The 22,895-nt window shown below is 38.9% G+C and overlaps 1 protein-coding gene across 1 annotated transcript in view; it reads right to left on the reverse strand.

Moving 5' to 3' along the window:
- The window catches only part of ABCC4 (ATP-binding cassette, sub-family C (CFTR/MRP), member 4), a gene marked incomplete at its 5' end in the record, with an annotated part of 136,217 nt that overhangs the window by 12,045 nt on the left and 101,277 nt on the right, over window positions 1-22,895 (reverse strand). The window contains 4 exons of the mRNA XM_010081513.1: window positions 8,882-8,987; window positions 15,195-15,367; window positions 15,845-15,934; window positions 19,903-20,058. Of these exons, the coding sequence (XP_010079815.1) occupies window positions 8,882-8,987; window positions 15,195-15,367; window positions 15,845-15,934; window positions 19,903-20,058 (525 nt within the window). The remainder of the gene's footprint in view (window positions 1-8,881; window positions 8,988-15,194; window positions 15,368-15,844; window positions 15,935-19,902; window positions 20,059-22,895) is intronic.

The raw sequence follows: 22,895 nt of genomic DNA on the forward strand, positions 1-22,895 counted from the left end.
TAAACTGAAATTATTCTTGAGCTATAAACCTAGGGAAAATTGATCATGCAATGCTGGCTGGTAAATTGTTCCACATACAAGTTATCTTTACTTTTCTTGCACAGGCTTAAAAATCTACTTTCTTTTCCTCCATCTGATGGCACACCACTGTAAGCTGTCTGGAATTTTGTAGTGAAAAAAAATCAATTATGTATGTAGTCATGAGTCTTATTCTACTGATAATCATTCAATATTAACTCCTTCTGTATCTTGTTGGAGGAAAGAAGCCTGTTAACCAGTCCTGCAGATGCTTCTTGTATTGTTCAGTTTCCTCACCTTGAAACATCTGATATACTAGTTCAAGTTCAACCTTTCCCTTAGAGAGCATAAAGGGACCTCATGCCAGTTCTTACCAACAGCTGTGCACACTGACAAAACTCTCCCTTGGTCAATCAGCAACGACTATTTTCACCACTATAAAGCCACATTTCTCAGTCAGGATTGCAGAATGGCTCAAATGTGGCCCTGAAGTGAGAAAAAATATATTTCAGCTTAAGAAATCCCACTCTTTAATAAGGCTTTTGAAGATCTTGGCAAGTTAGATAAGCTACAAGGATATTATACTTCTCAAGAGGTTAAGGTTCTCGTTGTTGCAGATGACTGGGCACGTCTCCTGGTTTTATCAGTTTCTGATGACAATGAACTTGTGGCTCAGCTGCCATGCACAAAGCTTTACTTTATCAGAAACTTTCTGCTCATCAGCCACCAGCATGCCCTGTGCTAATTTACTTTTAAGTAGTAATACAGTATTTCTGAGAGAGCAAAAAATCATTCTCTTAGAGGTGTTAGTATTTCTAGTATGGTCTGGATTCCATACCATTGTCTTCTAAGAAACATGATCTGACCATCCTGTCCTTATACTAATGGAAACACATTCACACACAAATGCCTGACAGAATGAGATCAAGGTTCATCAAACATTGGCTTCACTTCCTGCAATAATTCAAATCCAGCTCTTCATTTGACTGCTCCCAACTGAAGCACTGCCTCAATATTTAGTTGTTTTAATTAGTTGTTTTATTTAGTCAAAAGAAGAATCCTGTTGGGCAGCCTTCTTGAAATCGGGAGCAACTTTTAAGAACTCAAAGATGCCAATGTTTTGAAGAGATGTGGCTTAAAACTGGCAAAGAGGATCAACAATCCTAGTATCTTTTCAAGCTCATTCGGATTTTGATTCATTTTAGAGACAGCTGTGCCAGGTGTGATATTTACAACTGTCACAGACATTTTATTTCAGCTGACAGCACCTGATCGGATACATGACATGGCACATAGCTCTGTATTTTATGCAAAACTTGGCCTAAACATCAGTATCTTCTCTTAATGGTAAAGATAAATGAACTACCTAGCTTTGAAAAAAACGTGTTCACTGTTGATATTTGTTGAACTCCATTACTAAATTCCAAGAAAGAACATAGAGGCCTACGGTTTTCCGAGAATGTTGGAAATTGCATTTTTCATATTCAAAACCAAACTGATCATTTCTGAAAAAATCACTTGCTAAATGCTCAGCTCTTCAAACTCTGAAAGTCTTGAGTTACCAAATGAAAGGAGAAACCTAATGGTTCCCCAGGCCCTTTGGTCTCCATCAGCTTGCCAGATGGGCTCCAACACAGCCAAGAGCCAAGGAGGAAGGATGGCATTAACCACATCCAGTGTCTGTTGGAACTGCTTAAAAACTCCAAAGAGTCTTCCTGAAATATTTCATCAGCCCTTATAGTTAAGTGTTGCGATCTTTCCTAAAAATCCTGAAAATCTAGATATCCAGACAACCTTACAGATGTGCAGTCACCTTACAGAACACACGTGCACACGCAACGTTTTTGTTGTGTACATACTGATACTGATTCAAGGATCCTGAGACCAAGTATTCTTCTACCTCCCCCCCACAAGGCATTTCAGCTATCATCATTAACTTCAATCTTCTGTTCCATGCAGGTCCTGTTCTGTGACTATCCTTCATATTCTTATCTTCACATTTCTTAACCCAAGAGTCTTTGGTTCCACAGCACAGCTGGGATTTTTCTTAGGTTGAATAAAAAATAATTTTAGTTCTAACCCTAGTCCATATTTTCAAGACAGAATCTTAGTCAAAAAAGGGGCTTTATTAGTGATTGTTCCTTACAAATAATGCCAGCAGGTGCACAAATCTGAATGTAGGAACTTTACCGTGGATGACTGGATTCAGATCCACAAGGTACTTTAAGGTTTCTATGAAGAATTAGGTGCCTAAGTATCTTTGGAGACCTGGTTCCTAGTTTCAAAAATCTTTCATTCAAGCTACTACAATCCATTAAGCTCCCTATTCTTTTAAAAGAATAGACTTCTATAGCACAAGTATGACATGGAATAATATTTCACCATACTCAGGATACTGGGATAATACAAGGTCAAAAACCCTTCCAGCACTGTGCTACAGAACAAAAAAAAAAAAACAAAAAACAAAACAGTTTCATACCCTTCCAGTTCTACTTTAGAATTTGGAAGGCCTGAACAACAGGTCTGAATGCAGCCCGGATTGCAGCTGCTTTTCAGAAAGTTTCATATTTTACCACCCCTATCTCCAGAAAAATCTACAGTCTTGTCAATTGACCTGTCTTAGGCATTTTATGCACTTGGTCTGACAGCAGGTAGCTTTCCACCAAAGAAACAGTCCTACAAGATGAGAGAGTAAACACTAACAGCAACATGCACAGTTTTCACAAAGAACTGTTCTACAACTAGGACTGCAGATTTCTGTATCTTGTGACTTACATAATCCTCCCTAAAGAGAACATCTAAGATTTGCCATAAAAAGCATCAATTTTCTAGCAGTGATATTTCAATAAGTAGCAAAAAAGCCACCAAAAGAGCCAACAGACCACAGCAACTGTGGTGTAACTTAAGTGTGCCACCGCTACCTTCCTACGTTCTCCACACCTCCATGTGAAGCTGGGCCACTGCAGTGAAAGTTCACAAGAATGTATCAGTAGGGCAGCTGGGGCTCCCCCACTCATTCCAGAGCTCTGCTTCTCACTGGGCTGCAGATTCAGACTCCCTCATGCTTATTCTCCCTGTAGCTCCAGTACTCTTGCATTTCTGGCAGCACAGTCCTGCAAAAACAAGGATGGAGACTGGCCTTAACCTGACTACCCTGCTGGTAGGCATCTTTCTGTGAATGGGGACCATGCGTCCAGACCTCCTCAGGCAGAGGACAATGTAGAACAGAGATTTCTGCCCTTCCTGGAAGAATGCTGTCATCCCCATGCTAAGGAAGAGCCGTCTTACTATCATGGTCACGTTCGTTTAGGTGTCTATTAACACCATTGCCTCACCTGCAACTGGATGAAGGATACTAATGTGCAACACTGGGTCAGATACTAGAACTCCAGAGAAAGACAAGTGCTCAGACCTTGTCTAGTGCACACCATTTTCTGTCTAACTGTAGAGGTGACGCCCCTTTCACTATGCAAACTGCCTGGATCTCCCTCAAGAGTTTCCCCTTTGCTTTCAAGATGTTTACACCTACTCTTGGTGGACTGATTGCCCTGCTGAGATGTCTACAGTGCATGAAACACACTCCTTGATTTATGAGGCTCGGATGTAAGATAATGACAGAAAAACGGGAACAACTGAGCAAGGGAGGCTTACCGGAAAGATGTGGGAAGTAATTTTCTATTGACCAAAAAAACAACTCAAGTCTGGCTGTGAAGTACATTGTATTGTTATCCTGAATATTAGACACTTCAGAATGTAACCACAACAGGTTTTCCCATAAATAAATCAAATCTCCTCCCATGATTCTCTTAATCAAAAACTTCCTATTTGAATGACAGTTTTTAATTACTAGATCAAGTTCTGCTTGCATAAAGAGTTTACATTTCAAAGAAGTATTGTGCTGATATGAAAATTCTCTGTGGAGAAACATCCTTGTCATTGGAAAATGCACAAGTTTTGACTACTCTGTGGCTTTCCTATAGAGAGATCACAGCATAGCATACAGAGCAAACTGCACCAGGCTCTTGCCATATGCATATACTTAACTTGCTACTGATCCACTATGTCCCTGGGTGAGCCTCGATTTCTGTATGCTTCTGTTTTCCCCTCTGTATAAAAACACAGTTTCTAAAAAGTGTTTCTCAACCTGGAGAAGGAAGCAGAGAGGAGAGGGAGGAGTGGGTGATAGGGATTTTACAAGATCCCACTGGAAGTCTTGGGAGTGGTGCCTCTTGGCTGCCCCAGGCTGCGCCTGGCTGGGTTTGGTGAGCTGCAGATGCAATTTAGGTAAAAGGCCCTCGCCCTCTAAGGTGAGGACAGGACAGGGAAGCAGCTGTTGTGGTGGTGGGGAAGATATGTGGAATAAGGGGCCAGTGGTGCAAGCCTGAGCTGAGCTTCTGCCAGAATTTGCCATCACAGAAGATGTAACGGCAGCATTTACCCCATCCTTCCCTTCTGCCAGGGAGCAGGGTGGCTGCCTGTGCCAAAGAGCTAGAATGGGTACTGCTAACACCTGATGGGAGGAGTTACATTTGGGTTCTCAAACTAATGAAGAAAAAGGAATGACAAAATATCCTATGAGACTCTGGAGCAGCACAGAGGGAAGAAAAGGAAAAAAAAAAAAAAAGAAGAGTTTCAAAAACCGCTGGATTATAATTTTATGGTAGTATTATTTGATGGCCTGACTTAACAAGTCTTTCCAACTTTGGTTCCAAAGATTGTATGGATACTTCCCTATCTCACCCAGGTGTTTGAAGTTTAATTAATTAATGTTTGTAAAGAGCATTACAATTTCCAGATGAAAGGTCCTATGCAAGTGCAATGTAGTATTACTCATTGAGGTGATTGGGTTAGAGAGTATCACATTACACAATACAGCTCTTCCCTCAATGATTTTAAGTGTTTGAAGTTCTGATAAAATGTATTTATCATTAAGATAGATATAATGGAAATACTCTTAAGGTGTGACCTAGATTATGAAACCAGAGGTATGGTTTTGGGAATGGAACAAACGAGAATTAAAACAACTCCTGAGGCCAGATTTGTCTACAGTTATATAAAATGTATTCTGTTCTTCCTTTTTTTCCTCTTCCAGTAGGCTTTTCTTCTCTTCTAAAATAGAACTGGTTATTACGATGGGTGTGAGCAGACATGCAACAGTTCACTTTCAGTTCCTATTTCCATACTCATCCAACTTGACATTTTCTCATGACTTTCTCTAAATTATTTTCTTTTCTCTCTCTCTCTCTCTTTTTTTTTTTTTTTAAATGTTTGGATTAACCCTAAAGGTGAACATTTTCTTATTGGAAAGTTCTGCTTTAATGAGCAATTAAATTGAATTAAATCAAAAGCTTTTGGACAATACCAATCTGGAAATTGCAGTTAATATGCTTAAGAAAGGATTGATGTTCAAAGCTATTTGAATCTAGACAGGCTAAAGGAATAGGTCAGCATGAATTTTATGACACTCAACAACGACAGATGCAAAGTCCTGAATCTGGAATGGACTGTGCCCCTGCATCAGTACGAGCTGGGCAGTAACTTCCTGGGCATCAGCTGTTCTGGAAAGGAGGTGGGGTCCTGGTGTTCAGTAAGCTAAACAGGAGTCAAGCAGTGTGCTGTGGGTATCAACAGGAGTGCAGACCAAGGGAGTCACTTTATTCAGCACTCATCAGATGAGATCTAGAATACGGTGACCAGTTTTGACCCCTCAGCACAAGAAAGATGAGGGTAAATTGAAGCAAGTCCAAAAGAGGGTTACCAGGGTGACCAGTGGACTGGAGCACTTGACCTATGAGGAGAGGCTGACAGAGCAGGGCTAGTTCACCCTGGAGAACAGATGGCTTTGGGGACTTAACAGCACACAAGGAAGTTATTGAGAAGACGGAAGCAGGCTCTTTAGCGAGATCCACAGTGGGAAAACAAGAAACAACTGCCATAAACTGAACTGAGGCTTCAACTGGATAAAAAAGATGTCATGGCAGATAATTAAGCATTGGGGCAAGTTGACCAGAGAGACTGTGGAATCTCTGTCTTTCAAGGTTTTCAAGACCCAACTGGAAAAAGACCGGAGCAACCTCATCTGAAATTAGTGCTGACTCTGCTTTGAGCAAGAGGTTAGACTAGAGACCTCCTGAGGTTCCTTTCAATCTGATTCAATGGGAAGGGAGAGAAACCCTAGTTTATGTTCAGGTTATGTCTATTTGTTCAGGAATGGGCTAGGACTTTTGCGATTGAGTTAAGAGAGTTGAGCAAGTTCACTCAAAATTTGTTTGAAAAATAACTTTACTCATTATTTCTCAAAAGACAATTGTTAATATTCCAACTGCCAGGTTTCATCTTTGTTCTTCTTCCCTCATTTTCTAACAAACTTACCAAGATATCAAACAACAGAGATATGGGATGGCTTATAAATGAAGACATTATTGCACTTAGAGGTCTCAGTTAAAGGAGAAACAAAACCAGCTCTTTTGATAATAGTGGGTAATGTAAGAAAAATGCACTTCAGTTTGTGCATTTTTACTCTTAAAAAAGAATCCTTATCTAATTTGTGAATTACTAAAACATTATTGACTAACCAAATTCTAAAATACACTGAAACCTTTCTTCAGCTAAGTCTTCTCAATTTTTGTGATATGTAAATAAACAATTAATTTTCCATGAATGCTGTTTTTATTGTTAATGGCACTCATTAATAGTTAGTCTTCTAGAGGGATATTCTTCCTCCTTGCATTTTTAACACACATTTTTCTTACTCTTCCAAAATTCTGCTATATTCCCACTAGGAGTTACATGCCTGAGTAAACCAAGTAATTAAAAGTGCAACAAAAGCACACATGCCATAACTCTGATCATTCAAAATATGTGATCACATTTCTGATTTGTCCGGAAACAGAATCAGTAACTGAATAAGGATGTCAAAAAAACAGGTTTGTTAAGGGCTCACATGTCAGTTTCCTCCTTTTTTTCTGTCCTATTCTTGTCACCCTTCTCTCTCCACAAAAAATACAGAAAACCGTAAGAACAACAAAATGGAGCAATGTAAAAAGATGAAAAATATTTAAGAGTTACTAATGACTGCAGACTCAAAGGCACAACTTCTTGCAAATCTGTTCCTCAATAATATAAAGAGGTCAAATGCATTAAAAAAACCACTGTATTAGATAATGTATTAACATAAATGGACTTTTAGGAAACTAGAAATCTTAACAGTGGCTAAACTGAAACAACATAAGGTTAAGATAATGCATAAGATAGAGTAGCTATGTAGTTGGTAATAATACTGAGCAGCCTGAGGAGAAAGGTGATTTCTAAGCTTTATTCCAATGATTTTTGGCAAAAAGTAAATGAAACACCTACTTTTCATTACAACCGCATGATATTAAAGGTAAAACTAAAAAAACATCATGGAAAGAGCGTTCTGCGCATAACATGTTAATGGTAGTTAATGAACCAAAACCCACAGAAATCCCTTTGGACAGCTAGCAAACACACACAGCTATTAATTAGGTCACAGTTGTTTCCTCACAAGTCTTTTGTTCACTTTAGTTGTAGAAAACACCAACATATCCATTAGACCTGTGGGGAGGTATTCACCAGTGAAGAAAATATTTATTTATTATACGTTAAATGCTTGCAATTATATGACTACTTATGGCAGTTCTGCTGGTTTCTCTCTTTGTAAGTAAACTGTAATCACTCAGTTCACAAGCTGCTCTATTCTACTCCTCAGAACACCACTCACCTCAGTAGATCCAATTGATTCATTTTGTGTACTTCAGGCAACCATTGTAACCCAGTCACAGATTTTAAAATGTTTTAAGCATCCAGTAAAAAAAAAAAAAAATGGAAAGAATTAAAAGGCTTCATTTTCAAAAAATAAAGCTGAAGAAAGTATTTTTAAGGCTACCACTGAGAGTTAAAAGGTGATTTCTGCTCGAAGCCCAGTTACATTTGAGTTCCACTCATGAAAACTGTTTGCCCACTATGTCAGTTACTTCAATAACTTGCTGTGAAGAAAAAGTTTGCAAAGGGCGCCTGTTCCTACTGCAGAAAATTGCAAAACAGCAGGCTGCACATCATTTCAAGGACACAAACCAACCCGATTTCCTGAAAGCCTAGGGAATACCACTGACTTTATCAAAATAATCAGCAAGGATTGCCTAATTTCTGTGTGTGTGCAATGCACCGTAGGGTAGACAAGATGAGAGAGAGGGTATTTCACAGTGGCAGAGTATATCACTGCTCTGTTGGGAACAAAAATGGCAGAGGCTGCTAGATTTGTAGTGTTTTCTGTCTGAACCCTGCTTTAGAAAGCTGGCCATGTTCATTACCTCACCAGTCTAGTTCCCCTTCTCCCACCACCACCCTTGCCCCAGGGCAGCTGCAGCCTCCTTACCTACATGTCTGCCCCAGAACCTCTACCACTTCCTCCTCACACATCCCACACCACTAACTATTGTCACTACCTCCCTCAGCCCACCGAGACTGAATTAATAAACCTGACCGAATCCAGCTGACTCTGTCCAGAGCCTCTTGGGTGTGTCTTGACAGGCTCCTAGTGCTGGCAGAGTTTATTTGCTCAGGTCTGCTGCTGCGCCTCACCTGCAATAGGTTCATGCCTCGCAGGTTGGAAACCACAGGGCCAGACCACATAAGAATTCTTTCCAGGTCATTACTTCTACAATTTTATGACTTACCAATCACAGTAACTACGATAACTAGGTTAGCTAGGATAAGCCTAAAGTACAACTTAAACCTCTGCCCACTTTTGGTTCAAAATTAAGAAGAAAGAGTCAATAACATTATTCTTCTTCAGGAAAAAAAAAAAAAAAAAAGAAGAATTTTAAGCAGTTAACTGTCTTACCATAATCCTGTCACTGTCAATAATGGTGTTCAAGCGGTGTGCAATGGTCAGCACCGTGCAGTGAGCAAACTTTTCACGGATTGTCTTTTGAATGAACTCATCTGTTCTGAAACACAGCAAGAGCAATGCAGACAAAAATAAGATGCTTGTATGGATAACTGAATGGCAGGCAGGTTTTATGACTTCATCAAACATGACAGTATAGCAGGAAATATGTTTATGAAGTCATTACAGTGCTTCTTCCTCTCGTTATATTAGACTTGGAGGCATATCATGAAACATACTCCAAAATCTATCCTCTGATACTTGAGGAGGGAAGAGTTTCTTCTTCCAAGTAGAGCAATAGGTTTTATTTCAGGAGACTGATTTCCCAGGCTTTGATTACAGAAAGAGGAAAATTCTGTAGAGTCAGATATTCCTACAGGTTTCTACACCAAAAAAAAAAGTACTGTTATTTTAAGCTTTAGTTTGTGCAAGCAGTGAAGAAAAGTTGGTGAAAGTAAATATCCTTCATTGCAAATCAACTGAAGAACAAACACAAGACAGCCTATAAATAAGGTTCTTGATTTTAACTGTAAAAGGGGATCAGATAAAGGAGGTGGTTGGCTCAAGAACCTGAACACAGAAAAAAGAAAATTTGGCTTATTCTGTAAATCCAGAGTGTTAACTGGAACATACAACCCAAGGAAACTGATAAAAGCTTTCAAGTTAAGAGCCTCAACGTACTATGAGTTAATCACCTAAGAAAAGGATATCAGGAGGAAACATATGAAGAATTAAAACTAAGCCAGAATACATCACTTTAACCTTATACTTCATTGTCTAACTGTCATAAATAAAACTGAGAACCCTGAAAAGGAAAAAAAAAAATTATACCAAAAGACACATAAGACATTAAAATGTTCTTTATCTGTATTAAGGCAAAAGAAGTGCAATACTCATAAACGTGGCAAGTAACTAACTGTACAAGAGAAGGAAGCATTGACCTCACCTAACTTAAAGCACAGCAGCCAGGCTTACATGTGGAAATCTATATAGTCCCCTCTTCAGTCAATGAAAGGGGAAAGGCATGGCTGCAAGGTGAACCAGAGCACCTGCATTAGGGAGCCATCAGGTGATGAATGCCCTCTAGAGGCACCTGACAGCCTACATTGCACAGGAAGCCTTGGCTCCCAACCTGGGCACAAAGCCAGGCCATGTGAATACTCACATATTGCCCATCAGCCCTCAAAAAACCAATGAGAGGTGACAACGGAGAAAAAGGTAGTGTGGGAATGCAGGTACGGAAAATAAAATTGTCATCCCACATAAAAAGACGACACAAAGTGCTCAAAGTACACTGGCTGGAGACTGAGGAAGCTCCTGCCTAGAATTCATGCACTTAAGGCATAGGTATCAATACTAGGATTTCTATTAAAGCATGAAATTGTACTTTCATATATAATGACTGCAGAATAATAAATGCTGTACACAGAGTTAAAACAAGACAAAGAAGATATTTGGATAAATGAGTATGTTTAGGTAGCCATGCCAGCTTCAACCAGTTGCTTGCAAGCCTTAATTCTTCAAATTGTTAAAAGTAGCAGGCAAATCAAATAAAATTCATGCAACAATTCATGCAGATTCACGCAACAAATGTCTTCCTCTGACAAATTATTATTTTTTAGATGGAAGTAGTACTCTACATGTCTGCACATGATAAATATTTGGTATCACTTCATAAATTAAGTAAAAAGAATTGTCCTAATGCCACCGGACAGGAGGCGCTAACAGTAAAAAGTGGACAAAGACAACACTGGAAGAACAAGATCAGTTAAAGGAAAGGAGTAACCATTAAGTTTCCACAGTAGAAAGCACAAGCTCATGCTCTGAAGGATTGAACATACCAAGTTTACTGTTACAAACTAAGTTTAAGCAATCAGCATGACAGACAGATCCCTGCTGATGACAGGACGAATCATCAGAGAGATGGAAGACATCAACAACTGAGTACCCACGCATGCTGAATGTCATCTTAATCCCGGGACAGAAACATTTAAGCTCTGTCATGAGCTTAAGAGAATTGGGTTCTGGGCCTCAGTCTGCGAAGACTTGATCCTTCTGCTCCTTCTTCCTAAAAGAAGCTAAAGAACATGGTGGGAAGCAGGTGTTCCTCAACTCCTCCTTTTGAACCAAGGCCAGTACAGCAAAAAAGACAGAAGGAGAAGTCAGGACAGAGCCAGGCTCTTTAGCCCTGAGTGTTAACAGTCTCCTTAAGGAAGCTGTTCATCCTTAGTGGCCCACATCACAGCAATACCAGTGCTTTCACCCCAGTGTTACTGCACGTATCTTTTTTTGCTATCAATGCCTCATTGACCTGACTACTTTTGCTTTCAAAAGAAAAAAAATCAGGGCCATATATGAAAATACTTAGTAGAGAAGAGGCTTATATAGACAGTGGAATGTGTTCTCTGCAATGGTTAGAACAGCAAAACAGAAACAAAAGGCTCAATACTCCCTGAATTACGTAAAGAAATCTTTTTCTTTCTTTATAGTCAAGCTCAAGGTGAGGTTTCTGTCAGAGTTGCTATGGAGCACAGAGAATCATAGCTTGCTCAGGAATTTTGAAAACAACTTTTTAAAGGGTTCAAAATGCTATGTAACTCTTGGATTATTCCTACTGTTATCTGAAGAGAATGCCTCATCCTTGAACATCCTTGAACTCTGCATTCATTTATTATATCTTCCCTTATTATGTGCATTCCTTAGAGCACCACCTCTTCCTACATTTACAACAGAAACCATTTCTCATTCTTAGATACTATCAAACTACTATCTTAAACAGGTATTTCTTGAATATAAGCTTATCCCTAATAAGAAACTGCTTGTCATATTGTAGGTGTGACAAATGTTCTAAAATGAGACAATAAAATAATGAGAAACAGACCTAATAGCTCGATCTTCAAATATCACAGTATGAAATCTCATGCAGACATGTCCGCTGATAGGGACTCGACCAGATCCTCTCTAAGGTTCATGGTAGATTCTGGGAGTATAGTTTTTGGGGTGGCAGGCAGAATCACCATCAGTAACCTCCAGGAGAATCTCGGGAAGAAGGTAGGAAAGGCAAGAAAATCTAAAAGACTAAGAAAAGGACCTGCGTACAGAATTATGTGCTGACGGAGTGTAGAGACTATATCACATTACACACGTCTACCCTCTAGAAAAGTGCCAAAGGAAGCAGCCTTTCTGTCCTTTTTTCAGGGTGGTGTCTACCCACACTGAGAAAATGGTCAGGTAAGTGCCAAGTGATTCCATCACCCACTTCAGTAGATCAAACCCCATCATCTTTCAGGCACATTAGAAGCCAAAGATGCAACCTCAATACCAAAACTAGGGCTGCTGGATGACAAAAACTCAACCCTAATCTGATTATATGAAAATGGGAACCATGATACTCCCCATTTCAAGGAACAGTACAATGAGAAATCACAAAATGGTGGTATAGCTGTCCCGTTGGCATTGTGGGTTGAGGATCTAAAACCAGGTTTCACAGCAACCCAAGATCTGGTGTAACCTGAATTAGTTGACTGTGTAAACTAAAGAGCAAGAAAATCTGAATGAGAAGCAACCAAGCTGCTGAAAGGAACACTGGATAAGTCATTATCTTCTGTCTAATGTCTTCCTGGGATTGTCCTGGAAGTGTATCTCACACTACACAATTCCTGAGTGGCTTGGGAAAATTTTCTGCAAAAGAGAAACAGTTACAGATTGCAGTTAGATGTAATGAAAGGTTAAACCTTACAAGTTTAAGATGGCTAATGAACCGAACTATGTGACATGGCTATTTTTACCAGATTCAATAAACAACCAATGTAAAAACATGGCAGTGGACTGGTCCCAAAAAGTTTTGTCCTCTATAAGCCATACAAATACGAGTTAATGCATAATACTGTAATCAGTGAGCAGAAAGCTTAGTAAATTCAACTTACTCTGTATTTAAAAAGTGTCTCAGTTACTAAGGATTTTATTTCAATATATCACCAAAGCGACTACAGAAAGATTTTCAGCTCTTCTGCTCCAGATTTCACACAACTTTTCAGAATACTTCAACAGCTTTAAAATGACTCCATTCTTTGGGGTGAGACCACTGGCTTCAGGATGAAGACAAGATAAAATTAAACATCTGTCAGCCATCATATAAAACATGCAAGTGGTCTGACTTAGGGCAACCTTCTTTATGGCAAGCTCCTCTTCTCCCTCACGACAGCACCGACAGCCCTGCAACACGCAGAGCAGCTGGTAGCTACGAAGAGCACCAGGGATAATAAGGGTACGTATGGGAGCTGGAAGATGTAAGAAGGAGGGAGAAGGTTCCTTCCTTTCACTCCTTTGCTCAGCTTCACTCAGCAGCAGACAAGAAAGGCCTAGCCAAGCTGGAGGAACATGGCGAGTAGCCCCTCAGCCCTGGGGAAGGTACACTGCACAGCTCTCACCCCGCTGTCACATCCACAGCCTCATGCCATCTCGCCCTTTCTTCTCTTACTCCCACCCCCAAACCCTGCCTTCTCACATTTGCTTTCAGGTTGAACTGGAGAAGGGACATGGTTGCAGCAGTCGTTGAGGCAAAGAGATCAAGAGCCAGAAAGACAAAAAAAAAAAAAGATATAATATCTCCAGAGCCGGCAGCAGCTCCCTCTGGTTTCCTATCCCAGGTGCTTGATATGATGTGTGCTTGCCGCCAGGCTAGAGACAAGGATTCCAGGTACGGGGGTTGTGCATCAGAAGATGAGGAGGTTTTCCTTACATGCCAAAAATGCCTCCCTAACTTCTCAGTTAAGCAACCCACATCAGCATTTCCTAATGAGTGTCCTATCAGATTGCACAGCTGAAAAATACTCAGCTCTAGTTATAGCAACACATTAAGGAAAAGGTAATAATGACTGTAATGCAAACTGAATTCAAAGAAGTTCCAAGTTATTATTTGTATTGTTATGCCTAGAGTTGATACAAACAAACATTTACCTTATTATAATATATATTGCAGCACACATTAATCAAGATCAATTAAAAGGATAGTGCAAGTTGAGAACACACACATGCGAGATGCCAAAATAGGGAGGATGAGTAAGATGGTATTAAATTTCCACAGCTATGATTAATCACAGTTAATCTATCAGTGCTCAGCCAAAAATAAACTAATAGCCAAAAAAGAAAGAAAAGAGCACCTCTGGGAAGAGAATGCACTTCTCTAAAGGTTTTAGAAAGAGACTGTCAGCTGAACTGCAAAGCTACCCTAGTGGCACCATTTCTCCCCCAAGATGATGTTATAAAAATGAGTCACGCCCAGATGACATACAAAATCCTTAATGCATCTGTTTGAGGGACTTGCTGTGTTATTGTCCTCTTTGGACTTTGAGTTCTCCCTCAAGCCATAATTTGTTGGAACTATATATTCAGCCCAGACTAATTGATGCAGTACTTTGCAGTATTGTTTCCAAATATTTCCACCAGTGTTTCAAATGTTTCAAAAATTAACAGTGGGGGTACTTAGCTATTGGAACAATTTAACAAGGGTTGTCATTGAATTTTTTTTTTTATTGAGGTTGGATGTTCTTCTAGAAGTACACTCTAGTTCAAACAGGAATGAATTCAGGAACTCTGAATTGAGTTCTGCCAGCCTGAGTTATACAAGACAAAATAATGCATGATAAATGAGTCCCTCCTGTAGCTTTAAACATCTCCAAATCTGTTTTGCAATTCCTATGGTGTCTAGGATAGCTTACCTTTCCCCCCGACCCTATTTTATCTGTAATTCATTACACTGGCATCTGAGCCATCTGAAGGGACAGCACCTCATAACCAGAAGTACCCAGTTTTGCTTACAACTGTTTTTCAGCTTTCTAGTTTGGAGGCTTTTTGGTGGGGCAGGGGGAAGATTTATTTATTTATTTCCAAGAGACACTTCATCCTGAAATCAACAGAACTGAACTTGTTTCATGGCTATTCTCATGTTACTGATCTGCATTTCCAAGGAGGTTCTTGTCTTCTTGTCTATGGCTGCAGGACAAACAATTTTTTAATATTAATTTTACTACTCTACGGAAGGCACTGAAATTAGGGGTATTTTGAACACTTAGTTTATATAATCTGCTCTGTATCCAAAGCTCACTACCCCATTTTGAATAGACAATTTTGATGCTATCATGGAAAACATAAAATAGCAACACAAACTACAAGAAATACAAAGTATTTAAGTTCATCTCTACAGTACAGATGTGATCACATTAGAAGAAAAAACAGCTCATCTTAACATGGCAGATTTTGGTTTTACCTTGGGTCCACATTTGCTGTTGCTTCATCGATGATAAGGATCCGATTTTTTTTTAGAACTGCTCTGGCAAGACACACCAGCTGTCTCTGACCAACACTAAAATTAGATCCAGATTCTGCCAGCTGCGTCTCCATTTTATTAGGTAGATCTTCCACAACCTCCTTCAGTTGCACCTGTTGACATGTCAACATATTGTAGGATGAGTAACTCCCTTTTAAATCAGCTATTGTGTGTCTGATGACACAACAATAAGTATGCAAGGTTTACCTTTTATATTCTGACACAAAATGAGTAAGTGCCAAGTTGGATTACACAGCATGTCAGTTAATAGAATTCTAAAAACATTAAAGCACATTGTTAAGAATCTATTAATGTTAATTAAAACTAAGATATGAATCAAAACGTAACCAAAGCATCATCCCAAAGGATAATTTTTTTCATAAAAGGCTTATATAACATTATACATGTCTACACACACATGCACAAACACACATATACACAAACTTGTACACAACAGTCTACCTTCTTCCATCAACAGCTATGCCCTTTAACAAACCTGATGAAAACATCTAAAACCTAATGCACACAAGCACTGTAGTTTTATTTGGCTTGTAAATTTCAGATGTACATTTTTAGATTTAATAAGTCACCTCTTCCAAGACATTCCACAGCTCTTCATCGGTGTATTCATTGAAAGGATCTAAGTTTTTCCTCATAGTTCCAGTGAATAAAACAGGCTCCTAAAACCCAGCAAAATTAGCATTCCATTATAAACACAGGTTTTATATTGCAATAGATAATTCAGTAATAATCAGAACTAACCTATACCAACAATAGCACAGAAATATCCAACAATAAGCCATCTTTTATGAAATGCAAAGGAGTATTTCACAGTAGCAAGCTTAAAGTGAGGGGAAAGGCAAGTGTTCAACCAGTCTGTGTGAAGATAATTTACCAAACAGGGCAGGTCTGTTTGCAAATTGCTGTACACAGTTATGTCGGCACTCAAATGGGCATTTACATGACACTGTTTTGATGCCACAAGCTATATATATATACACTTACATGAAATCACTGCTATCCTCCTGGTATTGTTAATGAGAACCAGTAACTACCACTGTCAATGACCTCACACTCCTAAATTATGTTTTGGTAGTTTTCAAAATTTGTTTTTAAAGTACACAAACCAGAGAGGAATCAAAAAGCTCACAACGTCTTTCTGGTTTTCCTTTTCTATTTGGTTGTGGGTTTGTTGGTTTTTTTTTTTTGTTTTGTTTTGTTTTTTTCATTTCAAATCATAAAAGCCCCTCAATTTTACCACCAGAACCTAAGAGGAACAGCTTTCACCATTTCAACGCAACATCTAAATCTCTTACACATAGAAGTAAATCTATACTGCCACAGCATCAAAGTAAACTTATTCAGAACTGGGGCACTACTGGGCAAAGCCCTAACCTAACCTATACCAGGGAGTCAAATCAGTACCTTCTCCTATTCAGGTACCAATGTGGGTTTACCTGTGGTTGAAGCAGGTTTTGTTCTATTTCAGTTCCCAGTCAGAGCAATAACAGACCATTAATCAAACTGGCACACATCAATTTGCACTGGAAAATGCAGTGTTTGAGATTGGGAAAATGACTTTTGGTTCAGAACACCTTAAGCAACAGATCAGTACTCACTAATGTGAGTTGCCAGACCCGAGAGGCATGCACTGACATGACTTTAGGGCTAAACTCCTCTTAATACCACACATAAAGACAAGAAGAAGTCAAAAGCTGTAACAGCGCTAATCACAGATGGAGACCATTCATCACATTGCTGGTTTTCTTTAAATTGGAGAAGTCTTATGTAAAATGTTTTCTTTTTTCTCCCCTAGGAAATAAAGCCTAAACTTACATTGGGTAACTTCAGCTTACTCTGAGATTAACATATGCTGTGACTTACGCCCCATCTAACCCTCCAGCTCCAAAGGGCTGCAGCAAATCTGAACAGAAATTTACACCTTAGCCCTTTTATTGTGTCTTCAACTCTAAACCACTCTGAGTAGTATAAAAGGATTAACAAAGACAGAACATGCTACAAGCTATGTAAAAGAACGTATGCATTTCTTGATACATCTATTCCATTAGCAACATTTTACTAAAAACCTCTTGAATGAACAAAAGGATTTAATAAAAACATTTAAAGGTTAAAGAATATTTCTCTTCAAAAACACCTAGAAAGTAATTTGTTTAACAATACATATTTTAATACCCCATTTGGTGTGTTTTGAAGGTACTGTTACACTTATTTTCCTTTTCAATCCATTTTTATAGGTTAGCAAAATAAGAGGCTGAATTTATAAAGTGTAACTATTATAAAGGTCCTAACAACAGACATGTACTGCAACAGAAGATAAGGATATTTTTTTAATTATCATTTCTGACACAGATTACTATTTAAAATAGTCTGGTTTATGGGAGGAAAGTAATAAGACAAACCTGTAAATAATTGTTGTAAAAATGCTTGCAGTCAGGAAGGCAGACAACATTTGCATAGAAAAGATTTACAAATACAGCTCCATCCAAGCAAGCAATTAGAAGTCTAAGCACATTTTTATTTCTCCAGGTAGGTATTTAAACTTACATATAAGAAAACTTCAGTCTTGCCTCATCACTTTCTAGGAATGGTTCTGTTTAGCATGTCTTATAATTTTAATAAGTATCTCTCCCTCTGGTTTCTTAGCTTCCCACATAATTATGAATATATTTGCTGCAAAATAACTACTTGATGTTACATTACTGTTTCTATTACTGACACTGCTGTTAACGCAATACAAGACAACGCCTATCACTCAGTTTACTACAGTATAAACCTTATTCCAAACCCTCTTCTTCCTCCTACCACCACTTCATAGTTTTGCATAATTTTAGTGGAAACAAGTCTTGCCTTATGTGGAAAATAAATGCTACCTGCTAGCCTTTGGATACTTAAAACCCTCTGGGACCATGATGAAAACCCTATCATACAAACTCGATAAAAGTCACAGAATTCAACTGGATTAAAATAGTTTTACAACTATGTAAATAGACATGAAAGAAAACACCTGTATAATTAAATGCAGTGAACTCTGCGCATCTGCTTTACTCAATCTGTAGAAACAGTATTCGGTCAGCAATTTTCCTGTCTCCGTACTCTATTTTATTCAATTGGGTTGAATTTTCCCAAATGTAGAAATCACCTGCAATGGCTACAGGCAAGGCTTTCAAAAACCTGTAGACCTTGAACGAATTGATGATCATCTACTTTCAGGAGAAAAGAACGCTACGTACAAACAAAAAAATAGACCTTAAATCCACATAAAGTCCTCTTTACATACAAAAGATGGACTAGTTCCAGGGAGTACCTCCGCTGTGCAATAACAAAGCCTCCAGCATGCAGAAACAAAAGACACCTTGCACTAGGCAACAATTCAATTGCTGGGGGAGTACCTTTTTTATTTTAATTTTTTTTTTTTTTAATAATAGCATACCTGCTTCTTTTCTCTGACTCCTATTCTAGAGAAAGTTAAAAAAAAACCAAACAGGTAATCAAGAGAGGCTTAGAATCACAGTTCATTACCACTTCTATCAGATTCTCAATTTAAAGAAAGTAATACACTCTGAATGCTATCCTACCAACAGGCTAGCAAACATTCAGATACAAAGATGGTGTAAGGACTCTAAATACAACTTATGTAACAAAAAAGAGAAATCTGAGAATTAATGCTAAACATGGCAAATGAATTCCTCTGGTTTCCAGCCTACTGTTCTACCTACCTGGTAGAACATACCAAACAAATTATTTGCCAAAAAATGACTTTGTGTTTGCAGTATATGCGTTCTTCCCTCTTCCTTCCTCTCCAGTGGAGAGCAAATGATCATGGAAGAGAGCTCTCCTGAAACACAGTAGCCTGCACTGGGATCTGCCTTCAGGAAGTTTTGAGGTTATACACAACTCTTCTCTGATTCAATGTTGCATTTGAAAGAAAGACCATAGAAGAGAAGACCTGTGACCTACTGGACTTCTTGCAACATCCTTCTGCTCCAGCACCAGGGATGAGGCTATTCCCAACTCCATCTTAGCTTTTTTCCTGCATTGCAGCCTTCCTCCATGCAGCTTCTAAAGCTTTATGGATCATAACTCTTTTGTTCCTCTGCTCTCCTACTGTCCAACCTTCTCCAAATAATGGAAAGGCTGGTAGCTCATTTCTAGTTGCCATGTTTGCTCTTTCTAGATCTAGCCTCAGTCAGTTTGTAGAGGGGTGACTAGAGAGGTGAAAGTGGTCCCTCAAAGTCCCTTACTAAGGAAGCCTCAGGCAACCCATCAGGCAGGAATTGCTGCCAAAGGATCAAGCGACTTTAGAGAACTGCTGAAGCTCAGTATATTCCTGTCAGATTTTCTCTGCTCTTTCCCAGACTATGGGAGGACAGCATACTGATAACACCTACTCACAAGTATTCCAGGGGAACAGACAGGAGACAAAACTAGGAAGAAAACGCTGCAGTCCCCAAAGCTGATTCTGTTTATCTTACAATAATCAAGACCTTACTCAAATAAGAATAATGCCTCAACAAAGTTTCTACGTCTACTGCATACAGGGGTGCAGGGGGAAGATATCCTGGCAAAGCATTTTAAATACTACAGCAATATACTGAAAATGTTAAAGCAGAGCAAGTTACTCTCTTACCTGAGGTATAATTGAAATTTTCTTCCTCAAGTCATGAAGTCCTAGCTCTGATGTCAAGTACTTATCAATCCAAATCCTTCCTTCGGGTTCTGCCAAGCGAAAGAGGGCTGCTATCAGAGAGCTCTTCCCAGCTCCAGTTCTTCCCACTATTCCAACCTAAGAGCAAGCCAAGCTTGTACAATTAAACCATGAGCTTTTCAGGATAAATTAATATGTCAAGCAACAATTTTACAGCAACACAGGATTTACATTAGAACAAGCAGCAAATAAAACTTCTTCATAATTAACATTTTTCAAGAGGAAAAAACCTCCCCCGAAATCAGTTTGGATGCAGGTGACATTTGGATACTCAACAATTTCTTGGATCATATTCAAAGGTGAAAGATTTTCCCTTAAAGTGTGGTGTTTTATTGTGTAAACAAGATAAAGTGGCTTGGTGTACAGAGTAATGTGATTCAAGGCTGCTAATTTTTTATACTAAATCTGGATTGCTGTGTGATGTTAGGCAAATCATTTCAGGCATGCACCTACTTCTCCGTCTAAAAAGGGACTCCCATAAAGCACTTTGGGAACAATGTATGAGCAGTATTCCCATTTTAAATAAGTGAGACTGATTTTGGTTAGCATGGTTAAGGTGAAGTACATCAAAGTAGTCAAAGTAGCCAAAATAAAGCTAAAACTAGCAGAAGGATTATAAACTGTATTCATGCTTCAGAGAGCTTCAACAGAGAGGACACAAGCATTGAAAGTACAAGGACATGTGAGCAAGCTGCAATTCTTTTCCAAACAGGAGGAACAATGAATAACAAAATTACAGTGATTCAGGTTTCTGTATGTTCCCAAAGAAAAATCAGAAGCTGTAAGTAATGTGAAAAAAAAATGCTTTCAGAAAAAAGAGGTAGATAAAACACAAAATATAGGATTGCTAACTTTAATGACAAGGAGTTAAGACCTACAAGTATTTCATATGAAACTGACACTTGGGAGAAAGTAGGCCCATTAATAAATGGGAGGAGACACATAATTAGTGGCAATTAAACACTACCCAAACAGCAAAATCTTTTTCTTAATACGTTGTCTTCAGGTAAAGGATTCTTAGAGAAAACAATGTACAGTAATCAATTGTATCATAGAAGGTGATGGGAGGAACCCTCTACACAGATCTGATCTGGCAGGATTTGTTATTTCCTGCACTCAGTTCTAATTGCTACATTTCCAGAAAGAAATCAACACACTGGAAAGAGTTCAGAGAAGTGCAACATAAAATTAATATGGGTTGGAGATATTGATATGATGAGGAAGGATTTATGAGGATTAAACATGTACAATATAGCCTGGCGAAGTGATTGGGGTGCAGAAGGGAGGAAGAAACACGAAAACCTTCATGAGTATACGTACAGACACCAGAGGGCAATTACCCACTGCCTGAGACTCAGATGCATGCAGTAATGACTGCTGAAATGAAATTAAGCACAGGAAACATTACATCAAAGAGTAAGCGGAAACTTTCTAACCGTCAAGAGACACTAAGCTCAGGCAAAGCAGCAGTGCCCACATTTGATCAAAAATACACAAGGCACTAAAAAAGTACATCGCAGGGAGAAACGCTGCATAATCTAAAAGGTATTTTCTACTTGTGTCTTCTGATTCAACGTTTTCATCCAACAATTAATTATTGTACTATTGTATATAAACTAATTAACATTTATACAGCACTTATTATTAAAGATACAGCCTAATTTAAGCAAATCTGTTACAATAAATGATAAAATGTCTAGTATTCTAAATTATATCAGTGAAACAAAGGAAAAATAGTTCTGAACAGTTACCCTACAGTTCAGAAAGAAAATGCTGAATGGAGAACACAGACACCCAGAGCTGTGAAAACAAAAGTTCAATTGTTTCTCTGCAAATGTCAGTGATACAAAGTATTGTATTAAGGATATAAAGAAAAACATAAAAAATACATTGATACTTAAAATAAAAATGCAGCTGCTCTGCATATTGTCAAAACCCCACTTTCAGTTTGGCATCAAATGAAAGGACTATGCTCTTCAGTATTTAGAGGAATCTGTTTGTATTTTTGGTCCAATTGACTACAGGCTGCTGAAAATTGACATGAATGTGAAACAGCTCTCAGTATACCCTTTCTGTTTTTTTCTACATTGTATTCTTCAGCGGGGCATGTTCATAGCCAGTGCAAACACAGCGATGGTCTACAAATGGGAGTCCCAGTCACCTAACAGGAATCATATGGCCAGGATTTTGTTGCCCAGTGCAAGCCATGTGCATACACAGGAGTACACCTGCTACGCTAGGCACATAATTACTCAAATGTCACTTGTGCTTCAAAGTAGAGCTGCACAAAAAATGAGAGTGAGATTTACAGCATGTCATCTACTCCACTGAAACTGCCCTCGTCTTTGTTATCCCTCAGGCAACCTCCCTCTCGTGTAAGAGTATTCATGCAAACAGCTGCCATGCTGTAATTCTAGACCCTCACCCTCCTAACTTTTTCATGTAACCCTACCCTCAGATTTAGGATCTGTCAGGACAAGGTGCATTTGACAATATATTAGTCAATAAGCATTCGTAAGCACCCTAAAACAAAGATAGCGGTGTTTAAAAGCCAAGGCAGCACATGCTAACCTTCTCCTGCTGCAGCTATAGTAGCTGAAGAGGTTAATCACAGCCAGCTGCTGGCAGAACTCCTTACATGAGCACTCCCCGGTCTGTCTCTGACAGACTCTGCTACATCATCAAAGATGTTAAAACAGAGAGTCCTTCCTAGGCTGCTTCACTTGCAGAAAAATTAGGGAAATACTGAACAGTGAGACAAGCAGATCAAGAGACCCTAACCCACAAATGTTCTGCTAGTAATCATCTCCTCCATTCTCAGTGTCCCTACAGCTTCCTAAGCTGGGTGCTGGGGTGGCCACAAAAAAACCCTACAAGCACGGCAGAAGTTTGAATTCATTCATCCTGCCAGTGGC

Source organism: Pterocles gutturalis, unplaced genomic scaffold, assembly GCF_000699245.1.
Source record: "Pterocles gutturalis isolate BGI_N339 unplaced genomic scaffold, ASM69924v1 scaffold17486, whole genome shotgun sequence".
In the NCBI taxonomy this organism is placed as follows: Eukaryota; Metazoa; Chordata; class Aves; order Pterocliformes; family Pteroclidae; genus Pterocles; species Pterocles gutturalis.